This window comes from Ambystoma mexicanum, chromosome 10, assembly GCF_040938575.1.
Source record: "Ambystoma mexicanum isolate Mex_15411 chromosome 10, UKY_AmexF1_1, whole genome shotgun sequence".
In the NCBI taxonomy this organism is placed as follows: domain Eukaryota; kingdom Metazoa; phylum Chordata; class Amphibia; order Caudata; family Ambystomatidae; genus Ambystoma; species Ambystoma mexicanum.
The window spans coordinates 56211070-56231995 of NC_090932.1; the positions used below are offsets into that span (position 1 = coordinate 56211070).

At 47.3% G+C, this 20926-nt stretch overlaps 1 protein-coding gene across 2 annotated transcripts in view; it reads right to left on the reverse strand.

Annotated features, from left to right (window-relative positions):
• PDCD1 (programmed cell death 1) overlaps nt 1-20926 on the reverse strand; it is a 161861-nt gene that overhangs the window by 45049 nt on the left and 95886 nt on the right. For both annotated transcript variants that reach the window (XM_069617485.1, XM_069617486.1), the window contains exons 3-4: nt 18579-18734; nt 9933-9967 (exon numbers count right to left, since the gene is read on the reverse strand). In XM_069617485.1, the coding sequence (XP_069473586.1) occupies nt 9933-9967; nt 18579-18734 (191 nt within the window). The remainder of the gene's footprint in view (nt 1-9932; nt 9968-18578; nt 18735-20926) is intronic.

Genomic DNA, 20926 nt, shown 5'->3' on the forward strand with positions numbered 1-20926 from the left:
AACATTTCAAAGATGAAACATCCATCCACAACCACATTTCACATCATGCCACACCACGTAATACACAAATCATCATCTTGCCCTCAGGACAGTCATAAAGAATTTGGGCAGCACAACATCATTACCGCAATGTGCCCTAGAATGCATGCAAAGGAATCACCCCTAGCCATGGCACGTGACCACAAACCCATCGCACCACTGAAGTGATGCCCCGCAGCACAGCAACATGGATGTAGAGATGGCTGCACACTGGCATAGCGGTACAAAATTTGCCTGGGCCCAAGGACGCCTGAGGCCTGGCCTCAGCCAGGACATTTCCATTACTTGCGGAGGTATGTTTCGGGCATGTCGACTTGCATGGTTGAGCCCAGCTTTGTACATTGCAGTCACGCAGATTGTCTGCATGCATGCTGTCAGTTGCGACTTCCAATCACAATGCAAAGAAGACATGTGTGACATGTACAGTCCACAGCAGGATGGCCGGTAACAGGTACCCATTCTTCACCCCATACAGGCAAAGCCGGCTATCCCCTGAAGAGGTAGCACTTAACCCCTGTATGGAACCCACAGAACCAGTAGGAAGAGGACAACAATATTGCACATACTTGTACCTGCATCGTGATGGAGCAGGCATTCGGCCTCTCCAACACACAGCTCTGGTGCCTAAGCGTGCCGGGTGAGGCTCTCCTGTACGGCCATGACAAAGTGCCGAAGATAACCATGGCATGTGTGATGCCAGACTAAACTTTCATCAGACGGAATGTGCCTATGCCACCTGACATGCAACGCCAGATGAGGATGATGTGGATGTTGATGAGGATGGGTCAAAAGGCCCGCAGGGACATGCAAGTGGCAATGTCCAGGAGGGACACGATGTGCGTCAGCATCTGATGTATCAGATTCCATGACATCCAAGGTATGACTATTATGGATGCAGATGGGTATTACTGCCCTGATGCATGTGGTCAGTGCCACAAAGAACCATCTCCCCAATACAGTACACACACACAATGATGAATACCAAGCCTGTGTTTCAACTTTTCAACAGTGTATTGTGAACAAAAGACAATTATTAAGTGCATGGCCCCAACTGTGCAAACGACTTTACCCCCTCCCCCCACAACACTCCCAAGAACACCCTTACCCCCCCACAACACTCCCAAGAACACCCTTACCCCCCTCCCCCCACAACACCCCCATGTGAGCCTCATGGTGTGAACGTGTCCTTCTACACATGTGCCACCTAGTCCTTGCTGGCCCTAATTGTCAGTGCCTCCTCCGCCATTTGGTGGTTGGGATGTGGTGCGCCTCAGGTTGCGCAGGGACCGGAGTAGGGGGCTAGTTTGCCGGGAACTCCCAGAGGAGGTGGTGCACGGTTCATCCTGGGTTGTAAGTGGGCATCGGCGCTCAATCGCGTCAGCTATAAGGTTCATGGCCTGCCTGAGTTGGGCCATTTCATTGCAGATCCTGTTGGTGCATGCCTCCATGCTCTCCCTTGTCTGCCGTGCATACATACAGAGGTCCTCCCTCAGACGGCCTCCCTCAGCCACATGCTGCCCTACTAGCCCAATGATCTCTGCCTGCCTCTGGATGATGGATGAGAGGTCATGTTGCATGGTAGGTGCTGGTGGGATGACTGCTGCGCCTTGATCCATGGCAGTGGCATCAGGTGAGAATACCTGGGGGCTCCATGACCCTTCCAGAGCGGGGGTGGGTGATCCTCCATGGCTACTCGGACCTGATGACAACCTTGGGCTTGCCAGTATGGAGCATGTTGGTCTGGATGTCTGGCTTTGATCAACAATGCCATGTGCTTCCTCCTCATCCGAAAGTGGGGCAGTGGCTGCTGCCTCACCAGTTGAACTGGCAGCAGAGTGAGTGCCCTCCATGCTGGTTTCACTTGCTGGGAGACACACTACCGTAGGTGCTACGGTGGCAGCAGGCATGGCCCCAAGCTGCGTGGAACTTGCTCCTGCTGCCTTTGTCCCTCTGGTCATGGTCACTCCTCCCGGTTCCCCTTGAGGCTGTGGCGGTGTCCCTTGTGGCATCTCTCCTGGGTTTTTTGGTGGATGGGGGAGCAGGTGTCGCAATGCGTGGCTCCTCAGTTTCAGTGTGTGATCCTGTAGGGGTGAGAAATGGGGATATTCATCATTTATGGTTCGACCTGCCTTATGCTGAATGATTATGTCATGCCGCTCTATGCATTTGGCCCTCTTTATTGTGGATTCAGGTAATGGTGATGTTGGGTGGGTCACGCATGAATGGGTCTGTGTTGCACGTGTATGTGGTGATGCATGCATGTATGTTTGTGGCTGGATCTACGGCATTAATATGGACACATAATTGGGGGACCCCTCACACTTCACTGTGCATTTTTGGATGCATACACTCACCTCCATCAGACGAAGTGGCCACGCCATGCTCCATTTCTCCGACTCCCTCTATGGATTCCACTCCAATTGTGAATGCACATGTCTCCTCCCACTCATGGAGTTTAATAGGCGATTCGCTGCCTCCTCCTGTGCCCATAGCCAGGCTGCGGTTCGCTGCCAGTATGTTCCTGACACGGAGCCAGAGGTCGTCCCACCTCTTTCGACAGTCTTTAACTGTGCGGGTGGCGGTGCCCACCGCGCTGATCTTGTTGGCAACCTCTGCCCAGATGGCCTTTTTCTTGAGGATGGTCTCCCGCCGCATGTCGTTGCTGAAGACCACATGTGCATTTGCCGCTAGTGTCTCGGTCAGCATTATGAGCTCCTCATTGCAGAATTTTTCCTTGCGTTGCCGCTCTGTAGATTTTTTTTTACAGCCTTGGGCATCTTTAGGGTGTCCTGGAAGGATTTTTGTCCGAGTTTCCTGGAAAGGTGTCCTGGATACAGAGGATGGCAATGGATTGTGTTTTTAAAGATGGCCGCCGCGCTATTTCCCGTTCCTGTGCGATGACGCTATTTCCGCATCCGCATTTTTACGGTGACCGCAATTAGCGGTGACTGCTATTAGCGGTGACCGCTAATAGCGGTGACCGCAATTTGCATGCAGTAAGAAGGCGAGGTGCTATTAGCACTTTGGTCGAATCCGTTAATGGACTTTTTGGGGGCTTTTACGACATGGCGGTAGGAGGATTACCGGCATGGCGCTATGCTCGTGTCCGCGTACTCGTAATAGTCCGCAATTTGCGGGCTCTTGCGAGGGCGGAGACGCAAATAACGCCATGCCGGTAAAGGCCTTTTTTTGCCGCACAACGTGTAATGAGGCCCTAAGTGTGTTATAAAAGAACAATGATCATTTATATGTTTGTTTGTTTATTCATTACTTGTATTGTGCTCCAGACCCATAGGTATCAGGGTGCATCACAGAAGAAGACTTACAGCTTAGTTACACAACAACATCATACTATCCAATTTACACGACACATCAATATTAAAGTGACATATTATCATACAATTTAACTCATCTACGCAGTAGACAAGATAGTGTACTTATTTACAGGTTAGTTTCACATCAAGATTACAGTATCATAGAATCATAAAGTATACAGCTTAACTACTCAGTAGAGGTGATAATGTACAAATAAAACAGAGTGGTTCATAAGTCGGAATGGTTCGTCCGTCAAGGGGTGACATCTGGCATTACTTGTCGGAATCTTTGAGCCATGTTATACAATTCTGACGGAATTTCGGGTATGTTTGATCCACTCGCAGAGGCGGGGGTAGAGAATTCCAAAGTAACGCCGCTTTAACCTGGAAACATTGTCCCCCTACTCTAGACAGTTTGAATCTAGGGACTAGGAGACTGTTCAAACTGGATGATCTAGTATGCCTAGTGGGGATGGTTTTAATGAATCTGTCTGCGAGGTAACAGGGTGCTACATTGTTCAGACATTTGAATCTGAGTGAGGCGACTTTTAACTGGATTTTTCTGTAAGTAGAGAGCCAATTATTTAGTTTACTAATTTCAGATATGTGCTCTCTCCTGGAGATACCAAGAGCTGCTCTTAAAGAGTTATTCTGGAGGAGCTGGATTATTTTAATGGTTGCCTTGTTGACTCCAATGTAGAGGGCATTACAGTAATCCAACTTCGACAGAACAAGCACTCTTGCCAAGGTAATACAACTGTTGTTGGAAAGGAAAGGTTTGCCTGCTCTAATTAATTTGCAGGTATATGCAGTGGAGGATGCCATCGTATTGACCTGTTTATTGAAAGTGAGGGTCGAGTCCAGGTAGACACCCAAGGTTTTGACCTCATTGGCAGTAGCAATGATGTTATTGTCTATGTTGAAGGATGAATATCTAGGTCCTAGTTTTTAAGAGTGGAGGAGGTGCCCAGGATGATAATCTCCATCTTGTCATCATTCAGGCATAGTCCATGTGTGGCCATCCATGCCTGGATTATGAGATACACGCTATTCACCAAGGCCAAATCCTTTTCATAATCACCAGTAAGTGGTAGGAGAATCTGGGTATCATCTGCATAATTAGTGTAGGTGATACCAAGATGGTCCAGATCATCGAAAAGGGGCTTCATGAAAATGTTGTATAGTGTAGGAGAGACACATGAGCCTTGGGGCACTCCACAAGTAATGGGGATAGGGTCTGCAGAGTCTGTGGGGGAAAAGACTCTCATAGTCCTATTGTTAAGAAAGTATTGGATCCATACCACAGCTTCGTCAGACAAACGGGCAGCGGTGACTAAGTGGTTGCAAAGGACCTTGTGATCCACAAGGTTGAATGCCGCTGACAGGTCCAATAGGAGGAGTAGGGCTGATTTACCCGTATCCCTGAGCTTGTCGATTTGGGCCTTTAAGTCAATTAAGGCTGTTTCAGTTCCTTGCTGAGGACGAAAGCCAGACTGACGAGCTCCTAGCAGGTGGTGAGATTCCAAATAATTCTATATTTGTGAATACGCCATTTTGGCTATAATTTTTTGAAGAAATGACACTGTAGTGGTTGGGCGGTAGTTAGTAGCTATGGCAGGGTCGAACGTCTGTTTTTTAAGTAGAGGTAGCACCCAAGATTCTTTGAGGTTGCTTGGTATGGTGCCCGTGGAGAATGACGCATTAATAAGTTTGGTGACAAGGGAGCCAAGTCTCTGGCTGCATCCTTTATTAGCTGGGGAGGGCATTGATCTCCCTTACAATTAGAGGGTTTGAAGGAAAGGATAATCTTTTCAGTTTCCTTGATAGAAACTTTGGAAAATTTAAATCGCGAATGACATGGAGAGATATTGATGGAGGAGGATGGCAGGGAGCTGTTGTGGGAAGGGCTGCTAGTAAGTGACGCTTTCTTTTGGCGATTTTGACTTGTAGGGTCGAAACTTTATTGGCCAACGCTTGCTGCATGTTGGAGCACCGCGATTTATCTTTTACACAATGTCAGGTAATGGGGTAGGCGTTTCTAGTTCCTTCAAAATGATGAAAAGTTCTTTAGAACTAGAGTTAGCTTGAGAGATTCTGCTATTATAAGTGTCACGTTTGGCCAATATTATTTCCTTTTTGTAGAGAGTGGTTATATTACTTAGATTCGTTTTGTTTTCATCCGAAGGTAGTGATCTCCATGATGCTTCGCATTGTCTTAGGGTTTTTAATTGTGGAGTATACCACGAGTTAAGGTGGGCTTTGGGTTTACCTTGTCTCAGTTTGAGGGGTGCGATTAGGTCGAGGGAAGTGGACATCGTTTTGTTATACTCATTCACCAAGGCTGCTGGGGCCAGGGTATCTGGTAGAGAGTTAAGTTCAGGGATGATGCGGGGGAGTAGATTATCAGTAGTAATGTTCTTTTTGTTTCTTGTGGGAATAGGTGGGGCCATTTGGATATGGGTGGGGGTCGGTCTTTTGGTCATTAATGAAAAAACCACCAGGTAGTGGTCAGTCCAAATTTGGGGGGAAATCGACACAATGGAGGCATTGCAGTTATAGTCTGCAACCCAATCCAGTATTCTACCTTTGTTATGTGTAGGATAGAGTACTCTTTGGGTGAGGCCAAGTTCAGACAGAGTATTGGCAACGCTGGTTGCGTGTAAGTCTTTGGAGTCATTAAAACCTCGATTAAAATCCCCTAGAAGAATTACTTGGGAAGAATGTTTTAGGTTATTTGACAAGAAATTGGATAGGTCCTTAGCAAAGGTTCCCATGGGGCCTGGAGGACGGTATATCAAGTGGATAGTACGAGCTATTGATGAGCAGCTGAGCTATGAGGCTTTCGTAGGATGTAATGTCAGAGGTGGGAGCTAACCTAATGGAAAGGTTAGATTTGGCAATAAGGGCTGTGTCACCTCCACGTGCTTCACTTCTGTCGGATCCGAAGATAGTGTAGCCATTGGGGATAGCTAGCATGAGGGCAGGGCCTGCTGCATTGTGCAGCCAAGATTCAGTGATAGCCAGGAAGTCAAGGTTGTCATTCTGGATAAGGTTGGCTATCTCTGTAGCGTGTGCTACCATCGATCTGGCATTTATTAGGGCTCCTTTAAGGAGAAAGCTAGTCGGTATTGGAGTGACAGAAGTTTCTGGTGCAGTGGTCTTAATCTTGGCGGTACGGTGGGCCTTTGTCTCAAGAGCATTGGGAGGGCTGAATGGTCTTTTGGTCATATTATAGTCTGTGTTATTGAGCAGCGTAGGCCTCCTGTCATTTGTTGAGGGGAGTGTTCTAGCTGGAGGTCCGTATAATTTAGATTGTCTAAAGCGTAGTCTTTTGTTCCTAGCAGTCGTATCGCATGGTTGGGTGTCATAGATAGGAGGCAACTGTGAACTTACCCTATTGTTGATAATGATAGGTAATTGGGTGTTGGTCTGACTTGACTGGGTCATGGTAGTAAAGTCAGGTGGGCAGTATGGGGACAAACACAATTCCGTCCAAATCTTGTGAGAGCAGGCTACAGCTATGATCAGTATTGCTAGAAGTGGAAGGAGCTCTACAGCATAGATTTTGTAGCGGAGCAGTAGTTAGCCAGGCTTATGGTGCTATGTCGCATGCGGATGGGCTTATAGCAAGATTGCAAGATTATTTGTCTGCAATTTTAAACAATATTCGGACATGAGGACATGACATCATTATTATTATTATATAACGTGCAACACATTTGTCAAGGGTTGCAGCAATGCTGGTTGACAGCCAATTGAGTTGAAACAGATCTAAATTTATCTGGAACTGCTATTGGGTGTTAAAGTGGAGAATTGTGAAAAAAGTAGTGGAACTGTTAACAGTAAAAAGTAAAAGTAGCGGAACGCCGTTCCCGACTATTCCCGCTCACTTCGACCACTGCCCCGATGTGAACTTCCCCTTCTTGACACTTCCCCAACTACAGTTTTAAATCACATCTGCCCCCCCTCCTCCACGCCCCGCCCCGACATGTCCTTTACAAATCCCCAGCCTGTGTCCATTGACTAGCGGCAGGTGTTGGACAGAGGAGTCATGCTGTAACCTTAGATGCCATGTGGTACAAATAATCCTGGGGTCCTGCCACACCCTCCAAATTCTCCCACCATGCAAAAAAACCTGCCATATTCTGTCCAGCCTCACTGTGCTCAGGTGTCCCCTTGCCCAGAAAAGATGCACGTTTGCCCGTCACCCTTCCTCACCACCCTTGATGAAATAATACCCCACTCCCTTAAACACCAGAAGACCTGGCTTCTAGTTGCTGTCTTCCTTACTCCCCTTCCCTTCGCCCTCACTCCGACTGCAATGCTGGTCTGACAGAGTGAGGCTGCCCTGCTCTGAACAGTAGCCACTCACTGGGCCTGCTGTCTTTATGTCCGGCCTACCGCCATGGGCACCACTTCTCGTGCCTTGCCATAGGGCAGCGTCATGCTTCACTCCAGGCCTGCCATAATGAGCATGCCCCGCAGCCAGAACCTCTTCCCTTAGCATAAGCGTGATTGCTGGTGAATGTTGATGATACAGGGATGGGTAAACCATATGGGTATGGATGGGTATGGCCTGGTTAACCTCTCCATGCCCAGCATCTGTCCATGTGATGTCAACACATACTTGATGGTGGGTGTAGGCGGGCATATGATGGCAATATCTGGCATATGAGTAAGCACTATGGCATGCAATTGTACAAAGGGATATAGTGCCTGCACGTGACCATATGAGGTCAACATCTGCCCTACGGTGCCAGGATGTGGGCATATAACAACAGGACCTTGGTATGGTGCCATAAGGTGGTCATATGTGGCATATGGTGTGAGTAGCATGGCAAATAGTGCCAATATCTGGAACATGAGGGCTGTACCTGGTTATTTGATGGCACTAGCATGCCATCCTACTTTACAAGACTGATTCATCTGTTTACACCGCCCTTCATCCATATCGCCGCACTTAAAAACCACATTTCGCGTAACCCAATAATATAACCAAAAAAATCAAATAGACGGTGACCCACAATAACACATCCATCCGCTCTCCACCAATATAACCATTCTATACACTGCACTACACACACTCTCTGAAGCGACCGGGTGCTATATGAAATCAATGAAAATAAAAACACAATTAAAGAAGGTGTACATATTGGCACATAAATGTGTGTTTCTTTGGGTTTCGGTGTGAGACCAGTGTGGTGTGTGACCCACCCAAGTGCATTGCCCATTTAAGATGGGCAGTGATGTGTGTAGCCCTCCCATGTGTATTGCCCTTTTAAGATGGGCAGTGATGTGTGTAGCCCTCCCATGTGTATTGCCCTTTTAAGATGGGCAGTGATGTGTTTAGCCCTCCCATGTGTATTGCCCTTTTAAGATGGGCAGTGATGTGTTTAGCCCTCCCATGTGTATTGCCGTTTTAAGATGGGCAGTGATGTGTGGAGCCCTCCCATGTGTATTGCCTTTTTAAGATGGGCAGTGATGTGTGGAGCCCTCCCATGTGTATTGCCCTTTTAAGATGGGCAGTGATGTGTGTAGCCCTCCCATGTGTATTGCTCTTTTAAGATGGGCAGTGATGTGTTTAGCCCTCCCATGTGTATTGCCCTTTTAAGATGGGCAGTGATGTGTTTAGCCCTACCATGTGTATTGCCCTTTTAAGATGGGCAGTGATGTGTGGAGCCCTCCCATGTGTATTGCCCTTTTAAGATGGGAAGTGATGTGTGTAGCCCTCCCATGTGTATTGCCCTTTTAAGATGGGCAGTGATGTGTGTAGCCCTCCCATGTGTATTGCCCGTTTCAGATGGGCTATGATTGTGTCATGGCCCAAGCTAATCAAAGGAGCCCCTGCAGGCACATGCATCAGAATGGCTGCAAACTCCCAAAGAGGAACGACTGAGTCCGTCTCTCATTTCAGGCCTGCAGGCCCACACCGTGTGAGCACGTGCCTGCAGACCATGATGCCCTCGTGCCAACAAGGTGGTAAGGGTCTGCATGGTCAGGGTATGGCCCACCCTGCTCCCACTTAAGACCGGGTGGCCCCCAGCAACCTCCTGAGGCAATGGGCCTCCGGGGTGCTGGTGTCCATAGCACCCATGGGGCCGGCTTGATGCCAAGAGCCGCCCCCTTAACAATCAGCATCCGGGTTTACAACGGTCAAACACCACAACAAGCAAGCACCCAGCTGTGAAGGTTTGTCACTGTAAAAAGAAAAGCAACTGTAACCACAAAGATGAGAGCACACAACATACATATTGACAGTTTCATTTATAGAGCACAAACAACACACTTGACGACTGGGGGTTATTTGAAGAGTCATTCAATTATTACTCAATTTAGCGATGTTCCAAGATTAAAAACTGTGATTTATTCAGATGCATGATGACGGCTAAAGCCAAGCAGTGGCTCTGGTGGTTCTGAGAACAATGGCGAGCGAGCAGCCCTGTGGTCAAGATGGCCGCCGCAGTGCTCTCGGTTTCCACAACGGATCTTTCATTGGTTGATTGAAAACCACCTCACTTACGGCTCACATCAGCGTATGCACGGAAGAATGAATAATTCACGCTTAAGGAGGAAACTTACCACGTTGGCAGCTCCGCTTTGTGGCTTTTTCTTGCCTGAAAGGGAACACATTTGTGAGTAAACCGGAAAAAAGATTTCCAACAAAGAGACAAAGCTTTTATTTACCGTAATTATTATTTTTGTTACACCACAATGCAAAAGCGAAAAAAGTAACTGTCGACATATCCGTGCAAAGCACAGCTGCCCGCAGACACCCCACCACAAACAGATGCAAAGAAGTCACCGAGAGAGTAGAAGGCAACTGCCTATTTCTGGCATTTTCAGTGAAAGTAAATTCCAGGACCACCTCACATATCTTGCTCGTGCGCGTCAGCACCACTCGCTCGACAAGCAACTTGGCAGCCCTCTCAAATAACAATGGCCCCAGCTTCCCTCCTGTGATATAGAGGCGGACTGGCCTTTCAACACATGGACGGATTTCCCGACACAGCTCGGTGCCTCTGAAAGACCCATAGGGCAGAGCCAGCCACACGCAGAGGGCCTCATTACGTGTTCGTGGTGCAGTAAAAAAGTGGTAGTAATTCCGTTACTGATACCTTTTTTTTGGCATAGACAGAATAACTGCTAATTTTACCACACTGCCAAATTCCGAGTTTGGCGGTAAAGTGGAGGATTCACCTCCGGCAAAAGGCTGGAGGTAAATCCTCCAATTCCAAAAATCAGTGAATTTACTGTGCGGTAATATCACGGGCGGTAAATCTGCCAAAAATCTACATTGAGTCCTTTGCATTCCGAAAATGGGGATTTACATCACCCTGCCACGACTCCTAATTCTGTGGTAGTGCTAAGGTACCAAGTGGCAGTAACAGTAAACGGATTTGGCAGTAACCAATGAGATTTACTTTCCCGATTTACCGCCAAACTCATAATGAGGCCCAGACTGTCTGAGTCCTACCAATCCTTCAGGGACTTCAGCCTAGTAGGACATTTCAACACTTTCAGAAAATCATGAAGAAAACTAAACCACAACTCAAAACTCAAGCAGGGAATTTGGAGCAAGGACACACAAGCTTCGGTCTCCAAAATCACCTCTGACAAGCCCTACAGATAAGGGGCGCATCAGCCACTTTTACTCCCTAAAAAAAGGCAAATACTCCCAACACATAGGAGCCTACTGCCCGGCCTTCACCCGCACAGTCCTGTCTGATCTGAGGAGGTAAACATTGATCTTTTAATGTGCATGAATAACTGGGGGCAAAGAAATATATATTACAAAAAGCTTTCTATTTTACATTTAAAACATGTTTATACCCGCCTATAAAATGCTCCCATTTGGAAATTGGACTTTTTAACTGCCTACAAAAATCATTTTACTCCCACCTTTAAGAAATAGGGAGTATAATACTCCCACTTCCAAATGTTTTCTGGAGCACTGCCGCTGACAGATAATTCCTGGAAGCCAGAATATGAGGGCCTAGGTGGCAAAAGGCACCTTCAAAAATATCACATTTTCTCTCCAGTGGGAGGGGCCCAGTTTCAAGAAGCATAAGCGGTCCATGACACAAATACAGGGAAAAGTAATTTCTCAGGGAGAAAGTGTGAATCCATGTGAGAATTGCAGCAACTAATCCTGCACGCAGTAGCCGTTGCTCCGACAGAGCAGGACGCTGCCTCCAGGAATCAAATAAGGGGGGATCAATACTCTTTGGGGTCAGAAATCCAGTAAGGGCTCCAGAGGCATGTCCTTGGAAGCCTTAGAAGAAAACCTCAACCATCTGGTTTCAACTTTCAGTCCTTCATCTGACAGAAACATCCTTCTCAAACAACTCAACTCACTCTAACTGGCTCTACCAACACCCATGCACCATTGAAACTAAGAACCAGCTAATTTAAGCCATCCACACCCTGGTACACACAAGAACTCACCAACAGTAAATCAGTGGTCGAAGTGAGCAGGAACGGTCAGGAGCAGTGTTCCACTGCTTTTATTTTTTACTGTTAAGAGCTCCACTACTTTTTGCCACCTTTTTCACCATTCGGGCACTGTTCTTTGTGAAGTTAAAGCACACTTCTCCACTTTACCACGGTATATCAGTTACAGCTAACCTGAAATCTATTTCATCCCAATTTGGCTGTCAACCAGCATGACTGCAACCCTTGAAAAATGTGTTGCACATAGCTCCTTTCCTAGCTACTCTGTCCCCCGCCAGAGTCACAGTTCCACTACTTTTCTGGTACACTTCCATCACTGCAGTAAATGTGCTATATGCAAACAAGCAAAGACCTGGAGAAAAACACGACTAAGAGATGAACTCACCAACTTAAAAAGTCTCTGCTCAGCCCACAGGACCTACATCACCGCGGACAAAGTACATGACTACACAGCATCCATAGCAGAAGCTTCAACAAGAGCGGATACATCTACAAGGCAGTTGAATATTGCAGAAGCCCTCTACCAGCCCCTGCAATACCAAAATCCAGGGATATAGAATGCAATCAACATGTTCTTCACAGGTAAAATTGACAAGATCCGTAGCCACATTGACAACATTGTACCCGCCACAGACACCCCCTCCATGCCAGCACGCAGGGTCCCAAGATAGTTAGAATTCAAGACTCTACTACTAGACAACTTCGCAAACATCATTGAATCACTCAAGAGCACCTCATACAAGGATGACACCATCCCAGCCTCCACCCTGAAAAACATCAGAGGAAATGATCTCACTCCACTCCTTCCAGACTAGCAATGGATCCCGCATGCAAGGCATCTTCCCTGAGGCCTTGGAAACTGGCTAAATCCTACCCTTACTTAGAAGCCCACATTCAACCCAGATGATCTGGCAAACTAGCACTTCATCACCTGTCCACCCTTTATTTGCAAGATCATCGTGAAGTTTGTCATATTCCAACTACACAGAAATATTGTCAAAAGCACAACCTACTTCAAGACTATCAGCCTGGCTTCTGACCAAGATGCAGCACTGAGACCACCACCATCCAGCTCATCGATGAAGCACTGCTCATCATGGACAAGGGTGACCCAAGCCTTCTGGCCCTGCTCAGTCTTTCTGTCAAAATCAACAAGGTTGGTCACAAAGCACTACACAACACTGTGTCTTCCCTCATGGGATACAGTCCTTCAATGTTTTAACTCAACCCCATTAACATACACCAGCTTGCCCAAATGGGTACATGCGTTTTGCAGCAATGCCCAGTGACCTGTGGAGTCCAACAAGGCTCCATACTCTCCCCTGTCATCTTCAATATCTACATGGAGCCACTGGGGCCCCTCTTAGTCAAATTCAACATCAAAACCCATCACTATGCTGATGAAATGCAGCTATACCTGAAGGTCACCTGCTTCAAAGACATTCACCAAATTAAATACTCCTTCTCCACCATTCATGCCTTGATGTCAAATGCCTACTTGAAACTCAACCCTACCAACAAAGGGTCCATCTTCCTCTGGGGCGCCACTATAGACGCCCAAGTAAATAAAATAGAAACTCTTCATCCCACCTCAGTCTTCAGGTGCATCATCTAGGACCTGGTACTCTGCCACGTGGATCGTGGCAACGCCCACCTAGCAAGTGTCCTATCCACTACTTTGGCCCCTCTGAAAGCTGTCCAGCATGCCACGGGACACTTCATTGCAGAAAGGAAGAAATGCAACCCACTGCCCCCAAGGAACTACACGGATTACCTATCGGGAACTCGCATCACCTTCAGGACAGCCTGCACACCTACAGAACTCCAATGTTGAAGACCCCATCATATTTAGCTGAGAAGATCACCATCTCAGGATGTGCTTGAAGCACCGGGAGCCAAGATATTGCCAGAATGGGATCCAAGAAGTGCAAGGAGAAGACCAGAAACCAAGCATTCTCCTGCTATGCTCCCATGCTCTGGAACACCCTTCCTGCTGACATCAGGCTGGCTCCCTCCCTGCTGTGATTTAGGAAGGCTCTGAATGCCATGCTCTTCAAGGAACACTGTGCACACAATTGAGGACCATAGACTGACAGGACGACCCTCCACCCCCACTATATCCTACTCTCTGTATTTCTACAGCCCTTTGTTGCTTTCTAGCTATATTTGGAAATGGGAGTTTTCTGTAGTCAAATGGTACTCGTTGATAACTTCAAATACCCTCCTTGTGCTAAGCCTGTGCGTGAGAGGATAGGTTTGGCCAATAGGAAACCCCACTGCTGAACCCTTTACAATTGCATCATGGTGTATAAAATGTTCCCACTAGAGAGCGGTGAAGTGCTAACACATCAATCTTTCCAATAACCATAAAGGTGGCTCCAATAGTGTCTAGTTTTGCTGAAAACTCTGCAATGGCCTAATGATTGACCCAAAGAGGGATTCCAGGCTCAAAGTAAATTATACAACAAAATGAGGTGCGTAAGCAGCCTGTGCTGCCATACCCTACGGGGGTATTTTCAGGCCCTTTCTTTTTTTCAAGGTCAGACCAAGTGTACAGCCTTCCAGCAGCTAGGGGCATACACAGTTTCTAGCTGATGTCATCTTTGAAGTGTTGCACACTTCAAAGGTAGCACCTGTATTCTCTGCTCCAGTTCTTCGGGTCCTGAGTTTCGGCCATGGGAAAATGAAGGCCGCAAAAGACCCCAGCCTTTCAGGGTGCAGTCCCTGTTGAGGATAACCCTCACGTTGCTGCCACGTGACTTACTAACCAAACTGCACCTGCAAGATACCATTCTGAGGCACCCGCTGATCAATCAGCTGCAGAGAAGGGTTCTGAGGTTTGCGATCCAGGTCCATCATTCTGAAGCACGCGCTGACCAATCAGCTCAAGAGGAGGTTCCTGAGGTTTGAGATCCAGGTCCAGCATTCTGAGGCACCCGCTGATCAATCAGCTGCATAGAAGGTTCCTGAGGTTTGAGATCCAGGACCAGCACCTGAGGTACCCGCTGATCAATCAGCTGCAGAGAAGGGTCCTGAGGTTTGCGATCCAGGTCCAGCATTCTGAAGCACGCGCTGACCAATCAGCTCAAGAGGAGGTTCCTGAGGTTTGAGATCCAGGTCCAGCATTCTGAGGCACCCGCTGATCAATCAGCTGCAGAGAAGGTTCCTGAGTTTTGAGATCCAGGTCCAGCATCTGAGGCACCCGCTGATCAATCAGCTGCAGAGAAAGTTCCTGAGGTTTGAGATCCAGGTCCAGCATCTGAGGCACCCGCTGATCAATCAGCTGCAGAGAAAGTTCCTGAGGTTTGAGATCCAGGTCCAGCATTTTGAGGCACCCGCTGATCAATCAGCTGCAGAGAAGGGTCCTGAGGTTTGAGATCCATGATTCTGAGGCACCTGCTGACCAATTAGATACAGTGGAGGTTCCCAAAGTTTGAGATCCAGGTCCAGCATTCTGAACCACCCGCTGATGAATCAGATGCAGAGAATGTTCCTGAGGTTTGAGATCCAGGTCCAGCATCTGAGGCACCCGCTGATCAATCAGCTGCATAGAAAGTTCCTGAGGTTTGAGATCCAGGTCCAGCATTCTGAGGCACCCGCTGATCAATCAGCTGCAGAGAAGGGTCCTGAGGTTTGAGATCCAGGATTCTGAGGCACCTGCTGACCAATCAACTGCAGAGAAGGGTCCTGAGGTTTGAGATCCAGGTTCAGCATTCTGAGGCACCCACTGACCAATTAGATACAGTGGAGGTTCCCAAAGTTTGAGATCCAGGTCCAGCATTCTGAACCACCGCTGATGAATCAGATGCAGAGAATGTTCCTGAGGTTTGAGATCCAGGTCCAGCATCTGAGGCACCTGCTGATCAATCAGCTGCAGAGAAAGTTCCTGAGGTTTGAGATCCAGGTCCAGCATTTTGAGGCACCCGCTGATCAATCAGTTGCAGAGAATGTTCCTGAGGTTTGAGATCCAGGTCCAGCATTCTGAGGCACCCGCTGATCAATCAGCTCTAGCAAAGGTTCCTGAGGTTTGAGATCTAGGTACAGCATCTGAGGCACCCGCTGGTCAATCAGCTGCAGAAGAGGGTCCTGAGGTTTTAGATCCAGGTCCAGCATCTGAGGCACCCACTGGTCAATCAGCTACAGAGGAGGGTCCTGAGGTTTGAGATCGAGGTCCAGCATCAATGCATTTCTGGGGGACCGAAGTCCATCAGTCCTTCTCTGCCTCTCCTTTGGGGTACACTAGCTGGCAATTAGAAAAGTCACTCACAGTCTATGGGGTTCAGGTGCCGCTTCGTCTTTCTTGGCTTTCTGTAGAGGACATCTTATGTTTCATCGAACTTGTTAAGATGACGTTGTCTTCGCAGATGTCACCCCCACTTCTTGAGCTCTGGGTTGTATGGACGCGGGTTAGCTGTTAGACACATTGTGATCTTAGCCGCGATTGTGGTGGGCCACTGCAGTGTCGAGCATAATCTCTTTGGTAGCAGTAGCTGAATCTGCCACAACCACCTTATGCACTTGAGCCTCATCCTCTCTAGCAAATTGTTGCGCTTAATGTTGGCCACCTCCTCTTCCTGCTTCTGGTCTATCTAGCTTTCCTCAATCCTATCTTCCTTCCTTTCATCCTCGACAATTCACAATGTTCTTCTCCTCCTCTCCTCTTATTGTTCCTTCTTTCCACCTGACGCCTATTCTTCTGGTGGCCATCACTGGCTCTCTGGCACTCCTCCTTTCAAACTCTCATGCTACCACATCTCTCGTCAGCTTTAACACACTGCTGTCCCCACCTCCTGCTATCTTACTTCCTTTGCTAATACTCTCTCTCTCCTCCTCCCCTTCTATGCTCCACCAGGTACTCTCTCCCTCATCTTCCTCAGTCGTTACCTCCTTCACCTCTACCTCTGTTGACTTTGCTTCGCCTCCTCCTCTTCCACTATAGTCCTCTGCTCCCTCACAAAGTCTTTCTCCTCCGTTATCACCTGCTCCTCCTTCTCCCCATTGGCACTTCTAGTCTTCCTTGCCACGCGCCCAACACTCTCAATACCCTATGCCCCCAAAGTTTGACTCCCGATCCTTTCACTTTCGGCTGAGGGTTTTTACACACTGGTGGGCTTCCACGCTGATTGGGATTGTGAGTAGGCAGCAGCTGGCTATCCGATCGGGAATGCATGGCGGCGGTCCTCTGGCTGGGCACAGAGGCCAAAGTGCTTCTCCTTCTCAGTCTGAACTGCCACATGTAGAGGCTCACTGATGCCACACTTTCTGCGGCAGGCATTGTGGAAGCGACATGTGTGTTGCATTACAGGCCACACTTCCTAATCAGGCTGACAGGCATATTCTGGTGGGGTAATGGGGTCTCCACAGGGCTGGGTGGGGGATACCTGCCGCTAAGGGGCTGCTTAAGGGCCTGGACCCCAATACAATGGGTCTCATTACGAGTATGAAGGTGCACGAAAAAAGGCAGTACCCGAAGTGTTTCAATTTTTACCACACTGTCATATTATGAAATTGAAGGCAAGCATGATGAAATACCTCTGAACTTGGCATACATCATGAGTGGAACTGCAGCCCCTGATAAAAGCTCCAAACCCCAGTGGAGCCCTATCCGACTCCAAAATGTGGCGTAACATTGCCACCCCACTTCTTGTAATTCCATTAATTTACGGTCAAAGCAATCGGCAGTAACAGTAAACAAGTTTTGAGGTATAGCTGCTGGAAATACCTCCATACCTAAATAGAAGCCCTATATCTCTTCACAGGTGCTTCCCGCTACCTACTAGGAAGTTAGTCCTTCTACCCCCCTAGCATTCAGATGAGGGCCTGAGGGCTTATCAAACTTTGGTTGGCTAAGGGTTCTGCTTGGGGTCGTTACTTTGAGGCTGTTGATTTTTTGTTATTTAGTGTTGTTTTATGAGGCGCCTACTGAAATGTGAGGATTGCTTTGAGGCGCCCAATGAGGAGGGCGTTGTGGAATGGTCGCTGAAACAAAAGAGGAGTACAAATGAAAGAAGAACCAAAATTAAGATCCACCCGTCCCCTGCACACTTTCTAATACTGTACAAAATAGTCAAAATGTCAATCCTGTGATACAATGGTTCAATCCATATAGAAACGATCAAAAGAAACAATTTGTACAAGTGCAAGACGGCCATTCGTTTACAGTCCATGTAGTGTAAAGAGACCCTCCCGGAGGAACGAGGACGGACCATGGTGGTTTTAACGGGAAAGGGCAATCTGAGAGGTAAACCAGCCTGAAAAGAAAAGTCATCAAGACATTTCTGAATTGGATGCAGCTTTCCTCCAGCCTGATGTTCACAGGAAGCTTTTCCAGAGGGATGGACCCCAGAAATGATGGAACAGAGGCTGAGTGGGGCTTTATTTCCTGAAGGTCACCACTGATAACCTTCTCACAGTGGTTGATCTTTGCTCACGTGGTGGGTGGCACCTCATGATGGACTGTACCTGTGATGGACAGGGGAGCCTGGGGGATCCCCCTTCTCATGCCTACTGGGCCCGCAAGATGGAGCTGGTTGTTGGCGGTGGCCCCCCACGGTAACTCCAGTACAATCACCTAGCCCACAGCATGGGACTTGGTAAAAATACCCATGATGATTTGCTCTGTGGCTCTGAACTGGAGGAGAACCTTCAGGAATGGCTTCTAGGTGGCGCTGCAGCATGTTTGCATTGTTAACTGAAATAGTTTACTGTAAACATTGTTTTACGCTATACAAGGCGCATCAACACAACATGTCTTACACAGTCAGCTTAACCTACCTCTCTTTTGCCAGGTGTACATGAACACAATGAGGCCAATCAGAAGACATAAAGCCACTGGTGTGACACCCACTATGATGGCAGTTTCCGTGCTGAGGCCAGGCAGCCTTTTGTGGGTCACTTTTGGGGTCTCAGTGGATGGCATCTTTATTGTTCCTGAAGTACATAAAAGAACAGGTTAACTCTTGAATGCTTCAACACCATGACTCACAGAAAAGCAATCAATCCCCCAGGCAATGCCTTCAATTTCAAAGACCATTGATCAAGTCTTTATGTCAACATGGACATAAATCAAAAGGTTTTCCAAAAGTATCAAAATCTGCACAATATAAAAAGAAAATAACAATACAAAAAATGTATATATAAATTGTATTTGGCTATTTATATAGCGCTCTTTCCCCATGTGCATTGCCTAAATGCGCTTTGTGGTTGGAACGCCCTCGGTGACGGCATTCAATGTGGTGGAGGTTTTAAGACTTTAGATTAAGAGATGCGTGTGATATGATAAGTTCATTATAACACGTTTAATACCCAAAGATTTCTAAGCGTGGAACGGGGATCAGACCTGTGTTGTTCTGTGTCGTTTTGCTTCCAAGGCGAGCACCTTGCCCCTGAGCTACCCTCCATTGTGTGCATTTTTGCAGGCTTAGGTCTTAGATAGAGAACACAATGCGTTCTCGTCACTAGCCTTGAGGCGAGTAAGAGAAGGAGTGCTGTGTGCTTGTGGAAAGCTATCATGAAGGGGATGGTGACTTCCATGTCTGTTTAGTGGCTTGCAGTTGGATGTACTTACCCGACATCTAATAACGTTTGACTCATTTCACAAACTTGTATGACATTTTCCAAAGATGTTTTCTGGACCAGCCCCCAAAATTGGAAAGTTTGGTGGAAATTCGTGGAACAGTTTAAAAATAGAAGGGCGTGAAAAAAATGGATTTCCCACTGGGGGAAAAAGAGCATCTATTGAACAGGCACACAGCCTAAACCACTGAACAGATTTGCTCCAAATTTGAAAGAAGTTGCTCACAAAGCGGGGAAGATGTGCCTTTTGGTGTTTTGGAGCAAATCCTTACAGCAGGTTCACAAAAACAAAAGATTTGCAGAGGACGTAGGTTCAAGGGCATCAAACCTTGTATATATCTCCCATGGTGCATTGCAGCAACTGAGGCTTTTCAGAAAATGTTTGTTTTGCAAGGTTGGGAAACTGCAACATGCTTAAAAGGATACAGGGGCTGATGGGGGTGTTTGTCTAGAGGACTGAGAGAAAAGGAGTACCATTTGGACACATTTAAAGTTTGATGGCTGCTCGTGATAATATTTGTGCATGGCTTTCCACTTTTATTGAGTATAAATTACATATTTGCGACTAACATGCAGGAGCAACACGTCGTGGCTCCAATAGTGATTTTTCACGATAACGGAAAATGATTGTGTTTAAGTAAATTCCAACTGTAAATGTCTTGGTAAGATGCTTTCTTGCAAGAATAAGGAGGGATTACGAAACCCCTTTTCAAAATGTACCGAATAACGCATGGATTCTCGTCCATGTTTGGCCAGCCTGCCATGCACCCGTATTGGGGAAAGGCCCCATGCTGTGTAGCGTAGAGACATACTGATCATGTTAAATAGGACACATCTGATAATATGAAAACAAACAGCTTTATTACAAGAGGAGATGTAACAAAGCCCCTTGAAATGTTGTTAAAAAAAAACTTTAATCCTGAGAGAGTTATGCTGAACCAGTCCAATGACCTTGAACTTCCATCAAATAACTTTACTTCAAGTGATGCCATAGTGATGGTTTAATCCAGAAAAACCCTTGAAATGACATTACCAGAAACTCACAAGGCTATATCCGGGGTGTGTTTCACAACTTTCCATCCATCGCATTTTAGTTTAGCAATGTCACCTCAAGTCGCAGTGATGTAAAGACCGGAAATAATAGACAACAGAAAATCGTCGCAAGCCCAGCACATAACAGGAAGGAGGCTGACCTGGAAATTGGGAGTTTCCAGTCAAGAACAGGGAAACCATTTCCACCCAATGAAAACTTGGATGGGCAATGGTGGCCCAAAGGGGTCAAAAGCCACAGACAGAGCCAGAAGCACCAGCAGGCAGGATTCACTCCCATCCAGCACACTTCAAACACCGGTGACTGCCCGGCGGACGGCCTAAAGCCATACAATACCATGACACCAGATGCTGTCAGTCCACATATGATTCTAGGTGCCCACCCATTGTCATAGTAATTGGTTATTTATAACACGCTTAATACCCAGAGGTTTCTAAGCACGGCCCCGGGATCGAACCTGTGTTGCTCGGCGTTATTTTGCTGCCACAGCGAGCGC